At 36.7% G+C, this 17293-nt stretch overlaps 2 protein-coding genes across 4 annotated transcripts in view; one reads left to right on the top strand and one right to left on the bottom strand.

Annotated features, from left to right (window-relative positions):
* The window catches only part of bpnt1 (bisphosphate nucleotidase 1), a 74159-nt gene extending 65782 nt beyond the window's left edge, over positions 1–8377 (top strand). The window contains exon 10 of the mRNA XM_061885971.1: positions 65–8377. The gene's annotated coding sequence lies outside the window, so the exon portion shown is untranslated. The remainder of the gene's footprint in view (positions 1–64) is intronic.
* Positions 1–17293, bottom strand: part of enpp1 (ectonucleotide pyrophosphatase/phosphodiesterase 1) — a 100067-nt gene that overhangs the window by 17262 nt on the left and 65512 nt on the right. For all 3 annotated transcript variants that reach the window (XM_061885968.1, XM_061885967.1, XM_061885969.1), the window contains exons 10-16: positions 13411–13519; positions 9958–10089; positions 9802–9833; positions 9568–9695; positions 3956–4025; positions 3663–3747; positions 40–224 (exon numbers count right to left, since the gene is read on the bottom strand). In XM_061885968.1, coding sequence (XP_061741952.1) covers positions 40–224; positions 3663–3747; positions 3956–4025; positions 9568–9695; positions 9802–9833; positions 9958–10089; positions 13411–13519 — 741 coding nt within the window. The remainder of the gene's footprint in view (positions 1–39; positions 225–3662; positions 3748–3955; positions 4026–9567; positions 9696–9801; positions 9834–9957; positions 10090–13410; positions 13520–17293) is intronic.

The following is a 17293-nucleotide window of genomic DNA, read 5'->3' as shown; positions in this document are numbered from 1 at the left end:
ATCGCCTGAGGGCGAGTGGAAGGAAAGAAAAGGCTTTACGTCATCTGTGGTTCTGGCATCGCAGGTGCAATTCAGGTCGACGGTGGGCAGGAGGTCGCTGGTCTGACAGGGGACGTCATGTGACAGCTGTGCAGGGTGGACGGGGAAGTGGACTGGGTGCTTCAGCAGGTGGTTCAGACTCCCATGCGTACCGTTGTTTGGAGCGGGAGGAACACCCAGAAGATCTGTAATGTTGCCAGACCATGGAAACAATCCAAAATATATTTTACTACAGCAACCAGTCGTGAGCTTGTTGACTGTTTGTCCATTTGAGGAATAATAGTGCAGGAAAAAAAGAAATGCACATCAAATATAGCAATATCCTTCTTTTAATCTAGTGTTTCTTAACCGTAGGCCAGAGTCTCAGCTGTGGTCTGTATGGGCTCCAGCAGTACTCAGTTGTAATACACTTTTTCAACACTTATCGACCAGAAGTCTGGAGCTAGTCAGAGAAGTTTATGCGCAAAAAGGTTGTATTTTCATGTGGACTTAAACTTGAGTTTATTTAAGAAACATTTATAGTTAGGTTAGAATATACAACTGCTCTGCATAATTTACTTTTCAGTTTTTAGGAGTCCCTTCTTTTGCAGTTTATTTGATTAGTACCGTATTTTTCAGACTATAAGTCGCAGTTTTTTTCATAGTTTGGCCGGGGGTGCGACGTATACTTATGATATATAAATATCAAATAATATTATTTAGCTCATTCACGTAAGAGACAAGACGTATAAGATGTCATGGGATTTATCGATTAGGAGTGACAGATTGTTTGGTAAACGTGTAAAAGCATGTTCTATATGTTATAGTTATTTGAATGACTCTTACGATAATATGTTACGTTAACAAACCAGACGCGTTCTCAGTTGGTTATTTATGCGTCATATAACGTACACTTATATACGGGCGGTATAGCTCGGTCGGTAGAGCGGCCGTGCCATCAACTTGAGGGTTGCAGGTTCGATCCCCGCTTCCGCCTTCCTAGTCAATGCCGTTGTGTCCTTGGGCAAGACACTTTACCCACCTGCTCCCAGTGCCACCCACACTGGTTTAATTGTAACTTAGATATTGGGTTTCACTATGTAAATCGCTTTGAGTCACTTGAGGAAAAAGCGCTACATCACTTCACTTCATTTATTTTAAATTGCCTTTCAAATGTCTATTCTTGGTGTTTGGTTTTATCAAATAAATTACCCCAAAAAATGTGACATATATGTTTTTTTCCTTCTTTATTATGCATTTTTGGCAGGTGCGACTTGAACTTCGAAAAATACGGTACTTATTTTGTAATCAGCCTGACCTAAGCTTTGATAATATTCTGTCGTGATTAAATGCGTTTACATATTTTATCCTGTTAAACTGTAAGTAGTTTAGCTCTATTAAAATCAAGAGTAAAATTGCTCATTCAGTGTTAATATTCAGTAGTGGAAAAGTTAAGAGCTACTGGTTTACTTTGTTGTTTAATGTCCTTTATTTTTACAATAATGATATAAATGGTAAATGAGTCATACTTGTATAGCGCTTTTCTACTTTCAAGGTACTCAAAGCACTTTGACACTATTTCCACATTCACCCATTCACACTGTCACACACTGATAGCGGGAACTGCCATGCAAGCCCCTAACCACAACCCATCAGGAGCAAGGGTGAGGTGTCTTGCTCAAGGACACAACGGACGTGACTAGGTTGGTAGAGGGAACATACAACACTATATATTGGAATTTATTTAGCTTGGACTATGGATGTAAATACATGATATATTTATATCACATTATGGCAGTATTGTTGAATGTGCTATAAAAAAAAGTACCTGTACACACTAAAATCCTTTGACCAACTTATTTTAAAAAAAAAAAGAAGAATATGCCACTATATTGCATGTTTTGTGTTTCTTATGCTTCACAGATAGTGTTTTATTAATTCATCTGTTTTAATAGCTAATCATTTTAAATATCAGCTTGTACTGTAGTAAAAAGTGCGTAACAAATATGTTATTTATCATTTCTGGCAGGCGTTGTGGCGTCCTACTCTGTTCAGCAGTCCTTGAATGTATCGTAAAAACACCTGTCTGTATAGAAGGATCACTCTGTTGTGAGAGCACAACTTGTAGGCTCAAAGTACACAATTTAATGTTCTTGGTTGCTCAAACAGTAATGTCTTTATAAAAGTCTAGATTGAGGTATGTCGTTTATTGATGGGGAAATACGATAATGTTTCTTGTTTTCATGTTAGCATTTAAGATAGCAAGCTGGCACAAGTCAGTCAAGCTCGGTTTTTCCATAATTCTATTTTAAAACTGTAAAATTAACTGTCAGGAGTTTTACCCCGGTTAATATTATTTATTTTATTGTTACAGCCCCAGCTCGGACAATCATGCTTCTGCAAATAAATGTATTTTACCCAAGGTAGAAACAAATCACATTAAAATAACATTTATTCATAGCAAAATGTATGAATGGAATCTCCTTCCCAAGCAAATGACGAGAATAGAAAAACATTTAAATTCAACATTGTGTTACCAAATTGTTTATCTTGCAACACAAATCCCTTAAGATAGAACTAGTATTATGCTATTGTAATTTTCTAAAGTTTTGATAATATATGTGACATTACATTCCTACTTCCAATATTTAGGATGATCACATTTTAATTTTATAATTGAATTTTATATTTATTTGGTAAATCTAAAGATTATATAATCTGAGAATTGTTGTCAGTTATTGTACAATGAATTGTAATTTTTTTGGCAATTGTATGAATGTATATCTGTATTTTCTTTCGGACCCCAGGAATAATCCAAATTAAAATATAACGAAATGTCCCCCATTAAGCACACAAGGTTGGTCTTTTCTTGTATTTTAGTCAAGTCATTTACAAAAAGTAAACAATAATAATTGAACAATATTGCAGTCTAAAACAGCACATTTGTCACAGTTCCATATTATTTGCATATATAAAGCCTCCAAAGCATATGCGTATTAGCAAGTTTCCAGTAACAAGTGTCCGCATCATTCAACTTGAGCTTAACTTAATGAAGTAGTGACCACTAGGTGTCGCGAAAACACATCTAATTTATAAAAAGTAAATTCCAGTTAATATTAAGTGTCTTTCATATCGACCTTTTGTTATGAGTAATTTCACTTAATCAAACCTTTTCTAACATTCCAATCCTACAAAATAAAAGCATGTACTACAATGTGTGCCGTTATCGTATTAGATTAATATCTGTATCGACCAATGCGCATGGCTCCTATACCTGTATATCGGTATCGTATCGGAAGTGTAAAAGTTGCACTAGGAGTGAAAACCTAACAAATACACTCCGTATTTATTATTACTCTTTAAATTATGTCTGCACCCTGTGACATCATAGTTTTATGCGCTCATTATAGCAATTCTAAAACATTCAACTGTGGCTCAAAACTATAAAACAATGATAATAACATTTAAAATAAAATAAAAATGGGGCTTAAGACCTAGAGCCTGTGTATACCTCCTAGAGATTACATAGTCATGTTGCAATCATTGCTTGATAGATAATCAACTGTGTATATTGACATATATCCCTGTAATGGAGCTTTGTGGGATGAAAAGTAAACAGCACAAGTGAATACTGTGACACTTACCACACATGAGGTTATAAAGTTCAATGTTCTCAAAAGGAGGCACAGTCTCGCTTTTAAATCCTGGACCATGACCCATGAAGATTCCCTAGAAAGGAAACATTTTAAACTGATCAAATGCATTGCGTGAATTAGACAACAAATAAAATGAATATTTAAATAATATAGTTATAAATAGTCTCCTCTGACTGATTTAATCTTTATCAGGTTTAAAAAAAAACCTGACAGATTTGACATGTTTTACAAAATGTAAAGAGGATATTTGGAGAAGACAAAACATCATGCCTTTGTCTCACCTGCATGTTGGTGAAGAGGTTATCTGAGCCATGGAACCCGCCCGTGCAGTACTTGATTTCCTGCCTGTTTCTGCAAACATTGACGTGTAAACACTTGAACCCGGACCGTTACTGTAAATAGATGTTCTGCCATACAAAAAAAGGAGACTATTTTGTTTCATCGAACTTGTGGTAAAGTTACAGTACTTTTGAGTTTGAGTTTATTTCAAAAACATGCAGGCATACAATATGAAACATCACATTTTCCAGTTTCTCTTTCCAACATGTTCGAAAAGGAGTAGGAAGAAGCAGAGCTTATTAAATCCTACCCCCTTTCTTTTACATAACAGTTGCTAAAACTTTTGTTCACTTCCTGTTCTCAATGTATTCACAATATACTCCAAAAGTATCACAATAAAAATAAATAGATAAATAATTGGTGAAGTAAGTTGTATTCCATACGACGAGATAAGTTAGGTTATTTTGAGAATTAAAGAATGGATGGATGAATAAATTCAGAATGTTTATCATCCTTCTTCTTCTTTGCACTTTGTAAACACTTTAGGTTTGAAGAGTTTCTTGAACTGGATGATATTAGTACATTGTTTGATTACTTTACTTAATCCATTCTATAATTTAATTCCACAAACAGATATACTGAAGGTCTTAAGTGTTGTACGTGCTTACAAATGTTTTAAATTACATTTTTCTCTAAGATTATATTTCTCCTCTTTTGTTGAGAAGAATTGTTGTATATTCTTGGGTACCAGGTTATAGTTTGCTTTGTGTATAATTTTAGCTGTTTGCAAATTCACTATGTCATGAAATTTCAGTATCTTTGATTCAATAAATAAAGGGATGGTATGTCCTCTATATCCAACATTATGTATTATTCTAACTGATCTTTTTTGTAACACTGTTAGTGAATAAAGTGTACTTTTGTAGTTATTTCCCCATATTACTACACAATAACTCAGATATGGTAACACTAGTGAGCAGTAGAGAATATGAAGTGATTTTTGGTCTAGAACATATTTAGCTTTATTCATTATTGACGTGTTTCTTGCTACTTTATGTTGTATATTTTGTATATGAGGTTTCCAGTTCAATTTATCATCAATCATTATACCTAAAAATTTGGTTTCATTTACTCTTTCAATTTCTATTCCGTCTATTTGTATTTGTGTTTCACCTTCTCTTCCACTATTACCAAATAGCATTATTTTAGTTTTTCTGAGATTCAATGTTTTTGTCAAACCATCTTTTTAATTTGTTCATTTGTTCTGTTATTTGTATTATTTTCTTTGTGTTCTCTCCTGAACAAAACGCTGTTGTTTCATCCGCAAAAAATACTTACTTTAAATCTCGTGTAACTTTACAAATGTCATTTATATAGGGATTGAATAATTTAGGTCCTAGTATTGATCCCTGAGGTACACCACAGAATATATTTAGCATTGTAGAAGTGTGTTCGCCTAGCTTCACGTATTGTTTCCTGTTCGTTAGATAACTTCTTATCCAGCTTAAGACTAAACCTCTGATGCCATATCGTTCTAGTTTTTTTTCTTTTTTTTTAACCAAACCTGCATTAACAGCTGCACTAAATGATGACATCCAACACAACCGCGGTATTGACATGGATATATTAAGTTCAGACTAAATCTGGTGAGTGTGATGCCTCCACAAATGTTAAAGTGGGATTATAAACAAAAAAGAGACCTCCAGAGATTCACTATCATCATGCGCCATTAGAATCGTCATCACCTTCTCCTGAACATCCATCCATCCATCCATTTTCTACCGCTTATTCCCTTTTGGGGTTGCGGGGGGCGCTGGCGCCTATCTCAGCTACAATCGGGCGGAAGGCGGGGTACACCCTGGACAAGTCGCCACCTCATCGCAGGGCCAACACAGATAGACAGACAATATTCACACTCACATTCACACACTAGGGCCAATTTAGTGTTGCCAATCAACCTATCCCCAGGATTCACAGGGAGGACATGCAAACTCCACACAGAAAGATCCCGAGCCTGGATTTGAACCCAGGACTGCAGGACCTTCGTATTGTGATGCAGACGCACTAACCCCTCTGCCACCGTGAAGCCCTTCTCCTGAACAGAGAAACAAAAATAGCGGCAGTTCTGACTCTTAAGAAAATTGCAACATCCACAAATAAACATTATGCAATATGAAATGTAATATATTGCCAAATGCTTCTGTTCCTATCCACACTGACTCATTAAATGACAAATCTATGTACCATATTTTCCCAACCATAAGCCCCCACTTTTTTCCAACGCTTTGAAACATGCTGTTTATAATTTGAGGATTTTTCTTCGGTAACGGACAGACACAGCAGGTATTACAATTTGTGTTATGGTACTACCTTTTGGACAGGTTTGCTCACTGCAGGTGCTGCGGGTTCAGAATGCACTTACTGTTTTGTGCCTTGAACCAGAACTATAACCAAAAAGATTGTTCGTTCATTGCTCTTTTTTTAAGTTTTACAATATAACAAACAATTCATACGTACTAAACCGTGTGTGATGTCTGTAGAAGTGGTTTCGTGCATATTTGTACGTGCTTTAATAATGTAATCAAGCTGCTGTCGTTAGCGAATATGCTTACACGTTTACAAGTGTCTGTGTTAGTATTAACTTACAATTTGTATTGTTTTAGTTTCGTAAGTTCACCAAAACATCACCGTGGAGTTATTCTGTTTAGCTAATTGGAAAGCGATCTTCCACAGCCGTTTTACTACTGTTTTACAGGCAACATTTGGAAACAATTGAGGTATGTAAATATACATTTACAAATATTTCACTTTACAACGTATATATCTGCGGCTTATAGTCCGGTGCCGCTTAATACCAGTGCACTCCATAGCCCGGAAAATACAGCATCATGCAATATATTTGAATGTGAAGAAGTGTCTGTTTATAGTTTTTAATTGTATCGCACTGATGGCAATTTTGCCATTAACCATGACAATGACATTAAAAGGGATTATATCAGTAAATGCTTATCAGTTACTTACGCAAACAAGAAAATGTGTGAATGCTGAAAAGACAAATATAAACTAAAAGGGATAACCTTAACATGCATCAACAAAATATAACTAACATTAGCTTAAAAAAAATGCATGCTAAAGTTTGCATTTGTCAAGTACCAAAATACCTGCAAAATTAGTTACTAAGCTAACATTTTCATGCCAGCAATTGACTAACATTAATGAGGAGCATTGTGACTTTGGAACAGTTGAAATGGGTTGGGAAAGAAGTTTGAAAATGTTTCTATTTTCAATGGAAAAAAATCCTGTGAATCTTGGGAATTTTTGCAGCCTGGAAAATTTTTAGTTTGAATGTCCATGTTTAGTTGTATTAAAATTGTGGGGAATGTAGAAGTTTGGACAAATGGGGGGATCCTGATTCCTCGTATTGTCGGAAGTTTAGGAATGTAAAAAAATAAAAAGTAGCTTTTCTATTGTAGAATATTTTGATAGTTGAACGGTTTCAATTGAATTAAAAATGAAATAAAAAAAGCAGACAGCAAATAAAAAGGGATAATTAAAATGGAAAATTTGAAGAAAAATCGTAAAGAACAGGGATTCTTAACATTTTTTTTCCACTACAGAGGGGCACGGGACCTTCTCAGAAATTAGCACTTAATCATATTCAACAATTACATCTAACCTACATAAGGTTAAACAGGCAAATCTTTGACAAATAATATAAAACCATGTGTTAATCACACATATTATTTAACACAATCTTAGGCTTAGGTCAGGCTGATTAGAAAAATAATTACCAACTAAAAATATTGCATTAAAAGGGACTGTGATGAAAAATAAATGTACATACACATTATGTTGTGTTAAAATAAACTGTTCAACTGTCAATAAAATTAAAGTGCACCTTCACTTCTTAAGTCATAGATTTTGCACTAACAACCTTTTATGAATTTGGCTCCAGACTGTTTGTTTGATTTTGTCATTACTGCTACAAGTGGTGGAAAAGTGTAATACAACTGATTACCGCTATGGACTACAGCTGAGAAACATTTTTGGCAACCCTCTACGGGGTGCTTGCGGCCCAACAATGGCCCCAATGGTTAAACCCTGGTGTAGAGTACTACTACCGTAAATTTAGGACTGTCAGCAACTACTTTGTTCCTATGCTTTGATCCCTGAATTTGAAAAAAAAAAATTGGACTGACGTGTTGTTTGTGCTTGCTGCAGGTGCTGCAGTGCCCTTCTGTTTAGACTGAGCTTTCAACCAGAAGTACAAGTACTTGTAAAGATTCTTTATTCATCACTAAACTAAGCCTAACAAACATGTTTTATGTCAGTAGCAGGGTTTTCATGCATATTTGTATGTGCTATTGTAATGTAATAAAGCTAGTGTTGTTAGCTTTAGCTATGCTAACACATTTACCAGTGTCCTTGTTAGTATTAGTAACTTACAATGGCATTATTTTTGTATTGTTTCAGTTATGTAAATTCCCCAAAACATCACCGTGGAGTTATTGAGTCTGTTTAGCTGATTGGACAGCTAGCTTCTGCAGCCACTGGGTCCATGACGATGGCTTCTGTTGTTTGATCAGCCGTTTACCGTTTGGAAACAAATTATGTAAACAAACATTTACATACTTTGTTTAAGTAAGTCATTTAACAATGTATATGTCTGCAGTTTATAGTCCTCTTTGTCTTATACTGTACATGTAAAAAAAAAAAAATTATTCCAAAATTGAGTGGGTGCGGCTTATATAGTCGATAGTCTGGAAAATACCATAAGTGAAAAAAGTTAATTAGAACCAATTATCCGGATGTCCCCTCTCGAGTATGCCTCACAGTCTTCAAAGGTTGAGTACTGTAGTTTTACATTGGTCTGTGACTACCGTATTTTTCGGAGTATAAGTTGCACCTGCCGAAAATGCATAATAAAGAAGGAAAAAAACATATATGGAGTATAAGTTGCATTTTTGGGGGGAAATGTATTTGATAAAATCAAACACCAATAATAGAAATTTGAAAGGCAATTTAAAATAAATAAATAATAGTGAACAAAAGGCTGAATAAGTGTACGTTATATGACGCATAAATAACCAACTAAGAAGGTGCCTGGTATGTTAACGTAACATATTATGGTAAGAGTCATTCAAATAACTATAACATATAGAACATGCTATACGTTTGACAACCAATCTGTCACTCCTAATCGCTAAATCCCATGAAATCTTATACGTCTAGTCTCTTACGTGAATGAGCTAAATAATATTATTTGATATTTTACGGTAATGTGTTAATAATTTCACAAATAAGTCGCTCGAGTATAAGTCGCACCCCCGGCCAAACTATGAAAAAAAACTGTGACTTATATTCTGAAAAATACGGTAATTTCTCTATAAAAACATGGTTTACAGTTAAGAATGTTCCTCAAACTTGGGCTGCTTACCAATCATTGTCCAACACTCAGATTTTAAGTATATTTAGAACGTCGGGAAACAAAAAAAAACCTACATTTTCTTAGTAAATCCTTGACTAATATGGTATACATCTGACAGTTTAATGCAGCCCTTAAAAGGCCAGATGTGTACGAGGTCAGTAAAAATGAATTACTATGATGACTTACAGCGCCGCCTGCCAGCCTTCTTTCATGAAGAGCTGGCCTCGCTCGATTCTCACATTGTTGGCAAAATGTAGCCGTTTGGGGAGGTGCTCTTTTAGATAGGGCCTCATTGGCTGCTCGCGGGTCTTGCACTTCAGAACACACACAAAAACATGAGGCATCAACACATGACAAGCAGATAATCGTTAATTTGCTTCGCTCAATACGAAAATGTCCTGTTTGGAAGTCTCTGCATACCGACAGGTTCTTCACCAGGCCCTCGTAGTCAACTGTGGGGTGGGAGGAGAAACAAAAGGAACATTTACAATGAGTACAAGGTCAGAGGTGCCTCTTAAGAAATGATACTGTGAGGCTGGGAAGACAGGATGTCGTGCGTTGGCGTGGGGAACTCACAGGAAAAAAAGTCGTCCGGCAGGCGGCTGGGTCTGATACGGGCAGCTGGCCCTTGGATGACAGTGAAGTCGGCAGTGTTGTTCTGGTAGTCCGACACGAATGCTGCCCTTTCACACGATGCTTCTTCCATGCCTGTTGAAAAGAAACTCTGCTCAGTAGGAGCATTTCTTTAAAAAAATGGATACACACTTTTTGGCTCTAGATTGACGCAGAATATTAAAGGGATCTTTTGTTCACAAACAACACTAGTGACCAGTGATCTAATAACCATATTTTTCGGACCATAGGGCGCACTGCCGATGAATTTTCATACAAAAGACGCATTAAAGGGGTCATTAATTTTTTTCTACATATCAAAACACTTCCTTGTGGTCTACATCAGTGTTTTTCAACCGCTGTGCCGTGGCACACTAGTGTGCCGTGAGATACAGTCTGGTGTGCCGTGGGAGATTATCTAATTTCACATATTTGGGTTAAAAACAGTAATTATAGTCTGCAAATGATGTGTTGTTAAGTTTTGGTGCTGTCTAGAGCTCGGCAGAGTAACCGTGTAATACTCTTTCATATCAGCAGGTGGCAGTCGGTAAGTAATTACTTGTAAATGCAGGTAAAAAGGAGTCTTATGCTTAAACCAAAAATAAACAAAAGGTGAGTGCCCTAAAGAAAAGGCATGAAGCTTAGGGAAGGCTATGCAGAACGAAACTAAAACTGAACTGGCTACAAAGTAAACAAAAACAGAATGCTGGACGACAGCAAAAACTTGCTGTGGAGCAAAATTGGCGTCCAAAATGTACATACGAACATGACATGTTAATCAACAGAGTCTCCACAAAGAAGGATAAAACAACTGAAAATATTCTTGATTGCTAAAACAAAGAAGATGCGAGAAATATCACTCAAAGGAAGACATAAAACTGCGACAGGAAAATACCCCAAAAAAACAGAGAAAGCCACAAAATAGGGGCGCAAGACAAAAACTAAAACACTACGAACAGGTAAACAGAAAAATAATGTGACAGGTGATGACAGTACACCTACTTTGAGACAAGAGCTATAGTGATGCATGCTTGGTTATGCTTTAAAGTCATATCCAACAATTGCGACAAGGACTTTTAACTGTCAACTGAGTTCATGATTTCTGCTGGTGGTGTGCCTCCGGATTTTTTCCAACGCAAAAAATGTGCCTTGGCTCAAAAAAGGTTGAAAAACACTGGTCTACACAACATGTAATGGTGGTTCTTTGGTCTAAATGTTGCATAGGTCATGTTTTACAGACCGTCTCTTTGAGATGTGCCGTGTTGTGAGCGTCTTATTTGCAAGCCTCCACTTCGACAGCGTCTTCTCCCTGTCATATTTTTTGTACAGGTAGTTTATAGTCCCCCCATAACGAGTATACTGAAATACATAAGTTAGAACTGTACGCTACATTAAATTAGAAATGGCTACAGCGGAGGATGTATGCCCCACAACAAGAGGACAGAGAGAAAGGAGTACAATGACTACAATGGCAGACTCGCGCAAAGAACTTTGGGCATAACCTTAATATATATGGATAATTCGCTGACCTCAATTGAACAGGCGTCCTCCAGTCCTAACGTATGTCTTGTGACTGCCATCTACTGGTCACACTTTTTACACCACGTAGCAAATAAAATTGAATCTGTTTGATGTAACGTGGCACGCTAATTTCCATGTGGTTTCATGTTCAATGCAGAATGTAACTTTTTAGTAATGACAGCCGCACCAGTAAAATCAACTTGATATCAAATGGAAAGAGAAAACACAGCAAACACTACTTGGGAATAATGAACAAATCAATGTTTATCAGTGTTTATTTATATAGCCCTAAATCACCAGATCAATGTTTATCAGTGTTTATTTATATAGCCCTAAATCACCAGTGTCTTAAAGGGCTGCACAAACCACAACACAAACCACAACGAAATCCTCGGTAGAGCCCACATAAGGGCAAGGAAAACTCACCCCAGTGGGACGTCGGTGACAGTGACAATTATGACTATGAGAAACCTTGGAGAGGACCGAAAGCAATGGGTGTTGAGCGTCATCAAATCAATGTATAAAGTGACAAACTTCCAACCCTACAGTACAGTTTGTCAACAAGGAGACAAGAAAGTCATCAAAGCGCATTTAATTTCTTTATTAAAACAGCGGTTACACGATCCAGCGAAAAGATTCAACAGAGCTGCCGTCCCGCAAGAGCTAAGAAGCATACCTGAGCTAATGCTACGGTCTCTCGCCAACTGCACAAGTCACCTCGAAGCAGGCACTGCCCTTTTTTTTTTTTTTTAAAAGGCACACACACACTGCTTTCATGAAACTTATTTCTACTGTATACGCCAGATTTTTTTTTCTTCTTTAAAATAATTCAATATTTACTTTCATTACTACTTATTTACATTTATTAAAGAGTAATTACATTGATAATTCAATTACGCTTTTGGGAAAGTAATGAGTAACTAATTTAGGGGCAAGCAGTAGGAAATGGATGGATGGATTTTCCGAACGATCAATGAACCACGGATCAGTATCCGCCAATTTTCATGAAAAAAAATGATCGCCATTGCTTTTTAAAAAGCTACCACAAACATAGATTACCTCTGACTCACACCGTTTACTTTTAGTCCGTTTGACAAGTTAGCAGCTATTTGTTTTCATATGCAGTACAAACAGTGTGGAGACACTCCCCTCCATTAATAATCATTTCAGCGAATAAATTACATTTCTTGGTATCTTAAGGGACATGTTGCTAACCATGTTACACACCGAGAGCAAGCAGGAGAGAACATGCTAGCTAAACTAGTTTAAAACACCAAGAAATAGGTGCACTGTAAAAGTTTAAAAAGTGTGAAAGTAAGCAAATATTAACAAGTCGGCTTAATAATCAATAAAATGTCATTTTAATCATAGTTTTATTTTCTAAATGTAAGTTTTGTACTTTCACAAGTAAATACATTTACATTATATCCATCCATCCATTTCCTACCGCTTGTCCCTTTTGGGGTCGCGGGGTTGCTGGAGCCCCACCTCAGCTGCATTCGGGCAGAAGGCGGGGCATTTACATTATATGTTGTAGCTATTTTAACCTACTGGGGACGCTCTGTTTACACTTTTACTTTCCAGTTCCCTTTGGCTTGTGACAACAGCATAGACTAAGCCAAACATTTGGAAGCCGACTCAAGCCTCGGAGCCATCTGAGCTTCGATGTGGGTCCATATTGGATGTCTTACTACTGGGAAACCATAGAGACTTAAAACCGGCCCACAACGGTTTATAACCTCCAATTTATACCCTCTTTCTAAGGCTTTTAGGTCACACACACACACACAGGCTTCTCGTCTTATGGCAGCAGAGTTAGGCCTCCATATTTATAATGTATCCCAGTGAGCCTGTTTTATGACTTATTATCTTGTTTAAATAGTGTTGTCAACTCACCATGATCCGATACGATCATAATGTTGACACAGTGGAGCAGGTTTCTCTGTATCAGGCCATCTATTAGCATCCCCATAATCCGGTCCACATTTTTTAGGGCATCGACGACCTGAAACACATGGTTCAAAAAGTAAACCAGCAAGTTAAAAGTCTGACAAATTAGTTCAAGTAAATAACAGTAGGATTTGTCACCAAAATGTATGACATTGTAAATGTTATAGCCTAATTAAGTGCTCAATAGAAAATATATATTCATTAACATGCAACTCTAACAATAATGATAGGAGTTAGATTAGATAAGATAGTACTTTATTTATTCCTTCAGGAAAATTAAAATTTTCAGCACAATCCCATTCATGATCAGACAAACATTACAGGGAGACAGAATAGGATCGCGGACGGGTCTGCCGGCTTCGAGCGCCCCTTACAAAAAAGATGAGATACAGGTAAACAAGGGGGGGTGGGAATGGGAGAAAAAAATTTAAAATTAAATTAAAATTAAAAATTCGGTCTAAGCCTGGGCCCTTGGTTACCCCATGGTAACTATAATAAGATGTATAATATAAATATGATTCATAGTTTGTAAATATGGCTATTAAAAATAGTAATTTAATATTTTCATAAAAAAGCTGTATACATTATACAGCAAAAAAAAGTTAATATATTTTATAGTTCGATATCCAAACGCAACCTAATTGTTAGCAGGGCTGGGGATTATATGTTTGTGTTAAATTTCAGGTCGATCGAGGTGATCAACTATTAACAGGAACAAACATGGTGGAAATGTCCGGGACAACAGCCAATCAGAGTTGACCTTTTCCTGTTCCACATCTGGTAGAAGTAAACAATTTGAGATAACAGAAAGACCAAAAGCGCGATGTAAATCAATGCTAGCCGTGACTTTCAATTATCTAGGGCAGGGGTGCCCACACTTTTTCTGCAGGCGAGCTACTTTTCAATGGACCAAATCGAGGGGATCTACCTCATTCATATATATCATTTATATTTATTTATTTATTTATGAAAGAGACATTTTTGTCAACAAGTTAAATGTGTTTAATGATAATACAAGCATGTCTTTCTTTCACTAAGACAAGAATATAAGTTGGTGTATTACCTGATTCTGATGACTTGCATTGATTGGAATCAAACAGCAGTGATAACGCCCATATTTTCGAATGGAGGAGAAAAAAAGTCTTCCTTTCTGTACAATACCACATGAAAGTGGTTGGATTTGGCATCTTATTTTTCCAGCTTCCATACACTTTACAAGAAAAACATTGGCGGCAAATTCCATAGCTTGCTTGATTGACATTCACGGCACCCAAGGGTCTTGTGAGATGACGTTGGCTGCTGCGAGATCATCATTATGAAAAAATGACCAAGAGGAGGGCGAGAAACACTTTTTATTTCAACAGACTCTCGCACCGTACCTTCCGTCAAAACTCTAAAGACCGACTGCACATTTCCTATCGTCACAATAAAAGCCCTGCTTCATGCTGCCTGCACTAACAAAACAAGAGTCTCAGAAAGCTGGCGTGCACAAGTGATCGCTTGGAAGATAGGAAATGTGCAGTCGGCCTTTAGAGTTTTGACGGAAGGTACGGCGCGAGAGTCTGTTTAAATAAAAAGTGCTTCTCGCCCTCCTCTCTGTGATTTTTTCATAATAATGATCTCGCAGCACAGCCAGCGTCATCTACCAAGACCCTCGGATGCCGTGAATGTCAATCAAGTGACGTCTCGGTGAAGATTGATGATCGCTAATTTTTAGGTCTATTTTTTTAAAAGCCTGGCTGGCGATCGACTGACACTACAACCGCGGTCGACCGGTAGCTCGCGATCGACGTAATGGCACCCCTGACCTACGGCTTATGATCTCAGTGTTAACGAAAAGGTGACAGATCACAAACACAGAAAGTCACGAAAATTGATGCGACACCGATGCCGTGTCTTAAAAACCTTCATTGTAAGTTAATGTTATGTTAATGTTATGTTAATGTGAAGTTATTGTGCGTTTTCATTTTTTACACGCACGCACAAGGTTAATAAAATGTTGATCTCCAGTTACCTTTATTTTAGCAGGGATGTGCCAATTGATCGGCAACCGATCAGTATCGGACGATTTTCGTGTAAAAGTGTGATCGCTATTGCTGATTGATTTTAATGCCAATCACAAATGCCGATCCTCTGACACTATTTGAAATCCCCCGGCTGACAAGCTAGAAGCTAATTGTGTGTTTCCATTCTGGGGATGTAACAAATTATTATGATAAACTCAGGTAAAACTTCCCACGGTTAGTACTACCATTTCAAATAAGATTTCCATAAACCAGTGATTGATAAAACTTTGATTAAGTCAAAGACTGGTGACACTGCTCATTTACTGGAGATGCAAGCTAGCGCTAGCCGGCTTGATTACTAACATCAAAACAAGATACATTAACATCTTTCTCCATTAAAAGACTACATTCCCCAATATAAACATTACTGTCTAAAAACTTAGATATTTAATCATAAATAAATAAATGGGTTGTACTTGTATAGCGCTTTTCTACCTTCAAGGTACTCAAAGCGCTTTGACACTACTTCCACATTTACCCATACACACACACATTCACACACTGATGGAGGGAGCTGCCATGCAAGGCGCCAACCAGCACCCATCAGGAGCAAGGGTGAAGTGTCTTGCTCAGGACACAACGGACGTGACGAGGTTGGTACTAGGTGGGATTTGAACCATTGACCCTCGGGTTGCGCACGGCCACTCTTCCACTGCGCCACGCCGTCCCTAAGGCTTTTAGAGAGTGCACATTAAACCTACAGGATGTGCTCTTAGAGAGATTGATCTATACTCAAAGCAATATTACAACAGGAAGTGAATTGGCGTGATGTCAAACAGTCAAAAAAAAACAACCTAAAACACTTCGAAAAAAATTTAACTGCAGAAAATAAACAAACACTGAATTATAATACGGTTCTAAAGTAATCAGAACAATATTATATAACATTTCTTCTGCCAAGAATGTATATTTTGTGGCTATTTATAATATTGATTTATTTAAATACAACTTTGTTATAAGTGTAAGTACTTTTTGAACACAGTCAACATTACTGTGATAATTATAACTTTGGTAATTTTGGGGACAATAATTGTGATATGAAATTTTTGAATCGTTTCAGTGTGGAGCCTCCCCCTTTAGCTAATAATCCAATCCATTACGCATATGAACTATTTCTTAATATCTTATGTATTGCTGGAAGACGAGGCTAAACATGTTACACACAGAGGAAGTATGCTAATAGCTACAGTAAGCTAGTTCCAAACAATAAAAGAAATATGTGCTTAGTAAAGTTTATAAAAGTTTAGACGGAAGCACGTTACAAAAGAAAGTAAGCAGATATTAACAGGAAATGAACAAGTAAATTATGAATTAGTTAAAGAGCATAATATAACAACCATTTGTGTGTCCGCATTGTCACAGTCAGTACACCACACGTAATTGGTAGTGTTTATACATAGGGTAGTATCATTACAAAATTGATACCAGAGTGATTAGATCTACCGTATTTTTCGGACTATGAGTCGCAGTTTTTTTCATAGTTTGGCCGGGGGTGCGACTTATACTCCGAAAAATACGGTGTTTTTATTTTCACACCAAATTTTTTTTTTTCATTGTTTTGGACTTAGAGGGCAAAACCCAAATGATTTAAATGAGTAATAATATGTTTTGCTTTTGTTTCATTATTGAAGACTATTGACTTTGTTTTGTTTAAACTATTGTAGGTTAAAACAAAAAATATGAAACTAGTTTCAGTATTGTTAATGTCAATAGCCCTCATAAATAAATGGCAAAATGTTAAGTGAATACATATGATTGGTATC

Source organism: Nerophis ophidion, linkage group LG24, assembly GCF_033978795.1.
Source record: "Nerophis ophidion isolate RoL-2023_Sa linkage group LG24, RoL_Noph_v1.0, whole genome shotgun sequence".
Classification (NCBI taxonomy): Eukaryota; Metazoa; Chordata; class Actinopteri; order Syngnathiformes; family Syngnathidae; genus Nerophis; species Nerophis ophidion.
The sequence above is the reverse complement of the archived record's forward strand: the minus strand, read 5'-3'. Positions and strand labels throughout refer to the sequence as shown.